The 10,031-nt window shown below is 34.3% G+C and overlaps 1 protein-coding gene and 1 long non-coding RNA gene across 2 annotated transcripts; both read right to left on the bottom strand.

The window, feature by feature from the left end:
• Window positions 1-3,145: 3,145 nt before the first annotated feature.
• Window positions 3,146-3,980, bottom strand: LOC149491188 (uncharacterized). The gene is made up of 2 exons (XR_016317753.1): window positions 3,634-3,980; window positions 3,146-3,365 (listed from the first exon to the last, which is right to left on the bottom strand). It is a non-coding gene; the product is annotated as an uncharacterized LOC149491188 (long non-coding RNA).
• Window positions 3,981-5,783: 1,803 nt separating this feature from the next.
• LOC149491187 (uncharacterized) lies at window positions 5,784-7,172 on the bottom strand. The gene has a single exon (XM_089699081.1). It carries the CDS (start codon window positions 7,000-7,002, stop codon window positions 5,938-5,940), a length of 1,065 nt encoding a protein of 354 aa, XP_089555207.1. The 5' UTR covers window positions 7,003-7,172; the 3' UTR covers window positions 5,784-5,937.
• Window positions 7,173-10,031: the final 2,859 nt, after the last annotated feature.

The following is a 10,031-nucleotide window of genomic DNA, read 5'->3' as shown; positions in this document are numbered from 1 at the left end:
ACTAATACGGCTATCTCTTATAGAAATATGTTTAAGGTTAGATGTTTTTTTGTTGTAAATGCGCTTTACACATTATCAGAAAATGTAATGTAACATAGTATTTAACCAGTACATTAATGATAAGCTTTAAAATAAAGATGTAAATGGGAAATTGGGGAGCAAAACTAAATTATCTTTGTTTCCATTAAGATTGAATATATAATGTTTATAAATGAATCGCTTAATATGTTGTTAGTTAAATAATTTTAGATTTGTTCCTCAATTATTAAAATGTCAATGAAACCGTTTTTTATTTACTCTTATTTTTAACACCTAATTAGCTTTGTTAGTTTTAGCCAAAAGTCAGGTTAATCCAAAAAATTGTTTCACCACTTCACTTTTTTGTCACCGTAAGATTATAAACACAGTTTATAATAATTAGAACTCGCTCGAGTTTATGAAATTGTGAACTGTAACAAACCGCTTACAATTTAACGTTCATACAATTTTTAGTACTAAGTATAAGTGCGACAATGTTCATAACGCTCAGATTCACAAAAATTTTAATCTATAATTTGACAAATTAAAATATTTATTTATATAATAATATGTTTGAACTCCTACCACTAGAGTAGAACATAATCTATACAGAGAAAGCTTCTTTAGAACGTGCAAATTCTTACCTATTTAGTTGTTATATTAAATTGAATTTACCTATTTAATAATTCAATCATTGTTATTGGTAAGTAAATGGTTGTATGAAGATGAAGACAGTAGGGTCTTTAGACAAGTGGCAGAATCGCCAAGGAATAGAAACTGCTATCGCTATATCTATACTATAATATTATAAAGAGGAAAGGTTTGTATGTATGTATGGTTTTCACGCATAAACTACTGGACCGATTTTGATGAAATTTGGCACAGATAATCTTTAGACCCTGAGAAAGAACATAGGCGACCTAATTATGAGCAATCTATCTGTATCGGTCACAAGTTGCACTTTTGAGTTTTTTGGAAGAAAAAAACAAAAGATCAAGTTCAGTAACTCAAACTGCCCTAATATAATATTTTGACAATCGATTCCTCCTAAAGGCTTCCATGGAGGAATGTGTTTATTTTACCAATTATAGACCTAATTAAGAGCAATCTATCAGTACTGGTCACAAGTTGCACATTTGAGTTTTTTGGAAGAAAGAAATATTTTTTGATCGATTGATGTAGTATGGGGAAATTGTTTGAGCCAAAATCATTTTTTACTACGTGTAACTCAGAAACGGTAGGATATAGAAAAAATTGATTTAGGTACAACTTGTAGATAATTTTATGGCCTTTCAACTTTTACTTGAAAGTTTTTCTCTAACATGTACCGTTTTTGAGATGTAAGCGAAAAATGAAATAAAACCGGCCAAGTGCGAGTCGGGCTCGCGCACAAAGGGTTCCGTAGCAGCAAATATAATAAATTACAGTTAAATCAACCTATCTCAAAAACTATAAGAGATACTTTGATCAAACCAAAAATCGTTGAAAGAGTTAATTAGCATGCATCACCTCTATTTTTTTTAGAATTTTATACCCCGTAGTTATAAAAATAGAGGGGGGGGGACATACTTTTTACGACTTTGAGAGCTGATATCTCAAAAACCGTTCACTTTAAGAAAAATGTTTTTTAGAAAACTTTATATCATTTTAAAAGACCTTTCCATTGATACCCCACACGGGTATGTACATCGAAAAAAAAAATTTCATCCCTCAGTTACATGTATGGGGGGCCCCACCCCCAATTCTTTTTTTTACTATTTAGTGTCATATTTTTGTAGCGGTTCATACAACACATATTCCCATCAAATTTCATCACTGTAGTACTTATAGTTTCCGAGTAAATCGGCTGTGACAGACGGACAGACGGACAGACGGACAGACGGACATGACGAAACTATAAGGGTTCCGTTTTTGCCATTTTGGCTACGGAACCCTAAAAATGGACCCATTCCCCCCTCCCCCCACTCCGGGGCTCCTCCTAGTGTCCCGGAGTTTTAATATGTTTATTACCTAGGGACTCTTGACATCTTTCCGAAGAAACATCTTACGTTACTAACTCACGCACTCTAGACCTCGCTTGGAGGGACTCATTCAATGGACTACCTAGGAAAAGTAAAAAAATATTCTTATCCGCGTGCCGCGAAGTATCTCGTCGAATATAGTTAGTAGTAGATATACCTAACGTCTTTGTTTAAATTACACCACCCTGTAATTATAAACAATTGCAAAATAAAAACAATAATTGTCCCCTGAGGGTGACCTCATAAGCTAGTCTGCTCGCGAGGGAGACGGACAGACTTTTCATCGTAGACAGAGAAATTCTCTGTCTACACTTTTCATGATGCGTATGCAGTATGACGTCACGCCGAGCGCGTCTTCACTCTTCACTCTTCACAGCTCGGAGCAATTAACAAGCCTGGAGAAGTAACAATTAATTGAACGTTTCTTATATAGTGGCTCTCTTTTATTCAATACCCTAATTAATGCGATAGAAAGAGACAACACATTGTTATCGGCTTGGCATTCAAATCCACATGTAGCCACTTTTTGTTCTAAAAAGGTAGTGCTTGCCACTTTATCGAATACTAAAATATCGATAAATAAAAAAATTAAGTTATAAAATTGCTTGAAGATAATTTAAGATTCGTTTAATTTTGAATTATGGATAGGTAATTCCAAATTTTAAGATTCGTTTAATTTGGAATTATTCATTTACGATGCGTATTGACTGCCTTGCATTGTATGGTAGTGGTATTTATAAAAAAATATTAATATTATTAGGTATTTCGGTTTAGGTTGTTTTTTATGGTTTCGTAAAAAGGTACGTATTTTTTCCTGTTTTCATAGAATTATACGGAACCCTTCGTGCGCGAATCTGACTTCCACCTGGTTGATCTTTTTACAAATCAATAATCGTATCCTACTAATATTATAAAAGCAAAAATATATAAGAATGGACATTTGATACTCTTTCATGTAAAAACTATATAGTTTAAACAGCAGAATAACATATTATAGGCTACAATTTACGGCGGGAAAATAACTCATTCCCACAGGAAAAAATTGGTAAAAGTTTAAAATAAATTGCTTCAAATAAAACAAATAAAATTTAAAATAAATTTTTACAACATTTTATTTCGATACATAATTACCAAATTACAATATTTATTATTTAAAATAGATGCCACCTTAAACTTGTGGCACAGCATCTCTGCAAAGCACTTTACTTTTCTTCCCGTCTGATTCGAAATGATTTGAACAAGGCCGAGAATGTTTTGAAGGCTTCCAATTTTCCCTGTGCTATAGCTTTAACCCAAACATCTTTTAATTTTTCTCAAGCCAGAAACCTGCAAATAACAATAAAATCCATACTTAAATACCTTTTTTTTTCTCCTAACCTAAAGCAGTCATTATCAATGAAGTACTTCGTACCTACTCAAGTATCGATAATTGCACAACACTATGGAAGTTATATTTTGCATTTTTTCTAAAAACTAAGCTGATTATGATTTCATTTCAATGATTAAGGTTAGATAAAACATAGATGATTATGAAAATAACGTAAATTAGCTTATTTATAATACAATTAACAAAAAAATTGATCAAAACACTAACCTGTGAAAAGACAAATTCCAATCTTCATCCGATTTCCCAGTACTACGGCTTTTACAGCCGTGAACAACACAAGCCATGTAATCTTTAGTAAATTATCTTTTCAGAAAATAACATAAGAAACTAGAAAACACGTTTTTCACTTCAAAAACAATAATTAAAATCACCATGCGTTAGTGACCAGACTGGTCACTAAAACAAATTTCAATGACTACATGTCATTTCAAACTGTCGAACTGACATATATCTGTCCTCTTTTTTCGCATGACATTTTGCCATAAGCCAAAAAGGCCAAACTAGTGCTTTATTGTTCAATTAATTGTTACTTCTCCAGGCTTGATAATTGCTCCGAGCTTCACAGACACTACACAATACACATGTGCAATGTGAATGTGTTGACGTTCCTGCTGCTGCGAGTTGCGAGAGACAAAATAGTTGCGGAGACATAAGTCGTTCTTGCGCGCTACCTATAATGGTTCGGTCACACCAACGAACTAAATTTCGACTGGATGAATTTTTTTTTATTTTATTTTATAATACGCATATGTGAATTAAGTTTCGATAGCGATCTGTGATACATCTGTATAGATATGTAGTGAAGTTATTGCTACCTATAATATATATCACAAAATTTAATAATTCATATTTATGAACATTGAAAACTAGTATTGCACGCCTCATAAGCGAAGCGTTGAGGTGGGTACTACTGTCACTTCGCGCAAAACATCTGATTTTTCAAACTTAAAATATCTTTATGTATCATACATTGCACTTGTAAGATAATACATACACACACATATTAAGAAAAAACACTATTTTTAACATTCATGATATTTTTGATGTCATTTTTGTTATTTAAACTAGTTAAAAAACAGTTTAAAAAAGTTCTGTCTTGGACGTCCGTGTGTCTGTATGTGCGGAGGATTTTCTTGTTAACACGATAGCGACCGAAATACTTTACTAATCGAGTCTTTTTTTTCTCTTACGCTTGAGTATGCTCAGGAATAGAACCCTTTCATTTTTCAGGGTCTGATTCGATGTGGTTTAATTGTTAACACTTTCATTACCACTACGATTTTCACGATGTTTTCTCGGCTGCCGCCTACATTTAACGTTGGACTCGCTAGGCGAGTCCCCGGCGCTGCAACACGAATTGAATCACTCGCCAGGCGAGTTCAGTGGCATTGGGTTAGGGTAAAAACAATGTTTTGTTATTTTTGTGGCCGTGACAGTGTACGTTACGTGTTTAACGCAATTAAAAAGAGTTTAACTAACATACGGTGTAATTTAACATATAAAAATGGCAAGAAACACTATAGAAAAAAGAAAAGGTAAATTTGTTTCGTAATTTATGCAGTGGCTCTCAATCTTATAAATAGTGGTTATTGTTGAGGTTATATTTTAAATATCTAATATTGTTTTTTATAAACAGGAGGTTTTCAATTCGAATAAATAAAAAACAATTTTACCCGGAAACATTTTGATACGGGCTTTTTAAGAATATAGTTTAAAAAACAGTACAGTTTTAAAATGTCGGCAATTGCGTGATAAAGTGGCGTGTAAGGTAACCTTTGCCTATATAATAACACCAAATTCGAGCCCCTGCAAGGTGTAGAACACAATCCGCCGTTGTTTTACGAGTGAATGTGACTTTTGGTAAAATGAATATAATGAAATAAAAGTATCAACCGTAAATATAGATATTTCATTAATAAAAGTTTGAGAATCTATGTCAGTGAACTCGCCTAGCGAGTTCAAGGCATTGCAGAACAGTTTATTTTCTTTCGATTATAAACTGGGTCTGCACACCCGGCCCACCACGTAATTCTTTAGATTAGGGTATATTTAGTCTTCAGTATCATTTTAACCAGAAAATACACATGCATTTTGGAAAAAAATAGCAAACACATTGAACTCGACGGGCGAGTCTACGGCGCTGGAATAAAATTTACGTGGACTCTCCGGGCGAGTCGGTGGCACTGAACGTGTTAAATAAACAAAAATAATAATTAATAAATAATTATTAAAAAAAAAAAAAATATGAGGCGTGCACTTTTGGATTTTCCAAACTTTTTAGGATTATTGATTGTTAGAATGAAAAAAGTTAAGATTTATTACTATTAGTTACATACCTACTTATTGGAGTTGTTTGTTGAAATGAAAAGGTCTACCATATGCGATATAATCTATATTTAATTTTGGTAATATCCCGGGCTGACATGAAGCTAAACGTAGTTAGATGCCTATTTCTTGAACAAGTTTTTGTATACTTCGACACAGGAAAAGGTACTGGATTTTCATCTGATGTTAAAAAGAGTTCATTGGTTGTGGTAAAATTGCGCCTATCGTTCTTTGTTCTTTACTGATAAATACGTGTTTATGGCCATGACCCGGGATGCACCTGTCACCTTCGATGGTATATCGGCCGACACCTGGCCATACAACCACGCGTTTGTATCCCGGCGGTTTGTCATAGCTACTGTTGAAGCCATTTTTATTTTGTTTAAAATGTTTAGGTGTATCGATATTTAGATGTGCTGGTCCAGGCTCGTCTGGGCTCTTTAGGCACATTGTTATATCTACCAATGCGTTTCGTCCTCTGTATGGCACACTACGGTTGGTCTTATTCATTGTACCTAAATGTGATTTTTTATATGTCTCCAAGCATCCTTTAAGAGCTATCGGCCAAGTGGCCGCTGCGCACCGCAACGATGTATTGAAGTGATTCTTTATTGTGGTCTCATCGCGCACTCCAGTAAATAAATCATATGGACCCTTTAAGGACACTATTTTCTTGGATTTTTGTTCGATACATTCCTTGTCAACAATCACGTACCTATTTGGTGCCAGAGACCACTTTGGAGAAGTGTCTTTGAATCGACAAGGCTCTTCTCTTTCAAATGTGGGTCTATTAGAATGTGGACCATAAGGTAATTTAAAAGGTACAGCATTATAATACGTACCAGGACACGGAGTGCTACTTTTAAGAGGTTTCCACCTTCGCATTCTTCCAAAACCAACATTCATACAAGAAGCTTTATATTTGGGAAGTTCTTTGACCTCGTGCCAAGCTGGACCTAGCAAAGAGTTTTGCCATCTCCTCTGATTTAAGATTTTCTGATTTCTATATCCCAAATTTCTTGCCCAATCTTCTAGTTCAGTGTTGTATCTCCAAGGATCTTTATCGACTTTTCTATGTCGATTAACCCGAAAAATTTCATTGATTGACTGAGGATGATAAAGACAAGGATCACATCCATCGGGGCGTTCCGTATATAATCCACTAGGGTCTAAACTGGGATGTACAGTGATTTTTTCAAATCTCTTAACACTTGATCCAAAGGCCGCAATGTTTTTAGTTCGGGTGACCATATTTCCGTTTAGATTAAATCGTTTTTCTCTATTTATATAATGTCGCCGTAATCTATAAGTTGTTATATGATAGGTACATTTATTTTGAAACTGCTATGGTGAAATTGATTACCAAATATTTTATTACAGACATGACTAGGATGACAAGTGGCCTACCTGGATCTTTTAGCAATTGGATGACACTGCCAGATAGGCGTCGGTGTGTGATGTGTAACAACGACGTGTACACTAAGGTTTGTCATTGCCATAAAAAAAATCTCCAAATCTCCAATATGTGCTCCAAATCCATCTCTTTTCATTTTAAAAGAAACTACCTAGTTACCTATTTTTTTCAGATATCGTAGTTATTAGGTATTAAGCGTTTACGTTATGATTGTAAATATGTAGTATTATTATTCCAAGAGCCCACGACGGCCAGACCTTCGTTATTAATTTATAAAAGTTGAAAGTTTCTCTGTGTATGTGTCCTATACAGATAAAAACGACTAGCGAGTTTGGGTTGTGGACTTGTGGTTACTTGGGCAGGTAACAGGTAGTAAAGATGTATAAAATAGTACCGTGAAAGATGCCAACATTGCCCACTTTTTTGTATCAAAAAAGTGGGCAATGTTGGCATCTTTCACGGAAAGCTATCTGGATTATCATACACTAGCGACCCGCCCTGGCTTCGCACGGGTGCAATAATGATACTAAATATACACTACAGAATAACTGAGAAAGTTGTATATATAAAAACATAGGCTCGGCCCGCTCCGGCTTCGCGCGGGTATAAAATATATAGCCGGGCGGCCGGCCGGTACCGCCGCAAACGCTACGTCCCGCAATTTTTAAATCTGTCATATCTTCGAAAATATTCACTTATTATAAATCATACGGTGTAAAAGGGCATATAGATCTATATTAAATGAACAATGTATTCAAGGTATTTAATTGGTTAAGGATTAATGCTGTATTGGTTAAAATCGCTTCGAAAATTAGCCATTATTTGTCGTAAAAAGTAAATGACAAAAAAAAGTTATTGTGGGTTATCCATAAGAGATAGACATATACCATCGCGGACTTTTCTGTAGACCTTTTCAATGTGTATAATACTTAGTACATTATTTTGATAAAACTCGTAGGGTTCAGCCTGCGTTTGCAATGTAAGCGGAAAAAATGTAATTTTTTACGACATCACATTAGAAACCTCAAAAATAACAGTACTTCTCCTCTATTTAATGGATGTTATTATACATATAAACCTTCCTCTTGAATCACTCTATCTATTAAAAAAACCGCATCAAAATCCGTTGCGTAGTTTCAAAGATTTAAGCGTACAAAGGGACATAGGGACATAGGGATATAGGGACAGGGAAAGCGACTTTGTTTTATACTATCTAGTGATGTGTTCTTAGCATGTGTTATAGTATTTAGTCAGATATGCAATATTATACCTATAACCAACCTATAATCCACATACAATATACTGTGCAATATACCTTTCATTTTTTTTAAAGTATCACATGTGCACGGCGACGCGTTATGCGTGCTTAATTATAAATATGAGTAAACTTTAATATTAGATACATATTACTTAATAATAATTTGTTCATGTAATATTATAAGTATGTAGGTCTGTTACTAGGTATTCTATGTTTTATGAATATCCTCATAATATCCCTGATGTATCACTGAGTTCACGGTGTTATAACTTAGATGACAACAAATACAATTTAACAGAGCGACATCTTTTGTCAGCAGCAGTCGTTATTAACGTTTGCTCGGAACGCATTAGCTACGAGCTACGAACCTAGACTGTAGAGGCTAGTAACAACCCACAACAGTTTATGGCTCTTACATATTTTGTTGTAAAATAAACAACATAAATCTATTTATTAAAATTGCACATATTGAATAAATCAAAATTAACATGCGAATATTAAGAATTGTCTGGGAATTTCATGGGAGGAAAATAAATTTTATGAAATTTTCAAATAGCGGCGTAGCATGATCTTTCTCTTTATTTGAAGTACCTACACAGCGCGAACATATGATCGAATTACGAGTGTATTTTTTGAAGATTAAACCACGTGTTGCCGCTTAAGTAGGTATATAAAAAATCGATGGCGATAGGTATAGCCACGCTTGCGTCTCGCATGCAGCGTGCCGTGTTCTTGTCGGGACTCTGCCCCTACCGCACGCCTGAGCTACGGGCCGCGTGACTCCGCGACTTGTTGAAAGCGCCACCTGTTAACACATGGAGTCACCGACAGTATAAGGTAAGCGTGACTACAGTATAAGTATATTTATGTACATACAAATGTTACATACAAATGTAACTGAATAGCTAATGTTTTATATACGATTTTATATGGCAAATATAGACAAAGTAGGGTTAGTAATTAGTAAGGGGACGTTTTTGGAAAACAATTTAAAATTGAGAATTCTCAATGTTGATTTTCAGTTTACGTATTTTTTTTGCATACGTAACTAGTAAGGTGACATTTTTTTTGAGAAACCAATAAACAGAAATTTATTTCTATTAACTCAGAATATGCAGGTTACCTACACAGTGACAGTACACAGGATTTAAATCATTCAACAACATTCATAAGGCTTTAGTACCTATGCTATGTAGAGGAAAACATTGACTTATAAATAGCTACTGAAACATATTCCACAAGTGGTTATAATACCCGGGGTCAGGTACGTACAAATTATTATTTATGTTCTTACCTACTTCTGATTATTATCTGAAATCATTATCATTATTATTTAGGCAGAAAATTATATGGAAAATGTATTTTTTAAGAAGTTACTTCGTGGTTACTTAAATTCAAAATCACCCATAACTACTTTTTCATCTCCTTGAGCTATATCTAGTATGCTAAAGATGTGGTATAATGACGAATGTAGAGTAGAGACTAGAGATGCGGAACGCGACACATTTTACTGTTCATCCAAAGAAATTTAATACGTATTGTCAATAAAAACATCTTTTAATCTCGTTTACTTCTTTGAATGTCAGTGCCTCATCACGAATATTATCT

This window comes from Colias philodice, chromosome 1 (assembly GCF_061535455.1).
Source record: "Colias philodice isolate Cphi_HAF_F1 chromosome 1, ilColPhil1 Martin Lab GWU primary, whole genome shotgun sequence".
In the NCBI taxonomy this organism is placed as follows: Eukaryota; Metazoa; Arthropoda; class Insecta; order Lepidoptera; family Pieridae; genus Colias; species Colias philodice.
This window is presented reverse-complemented; position numbering and strand designations above follow the sequence as displayed.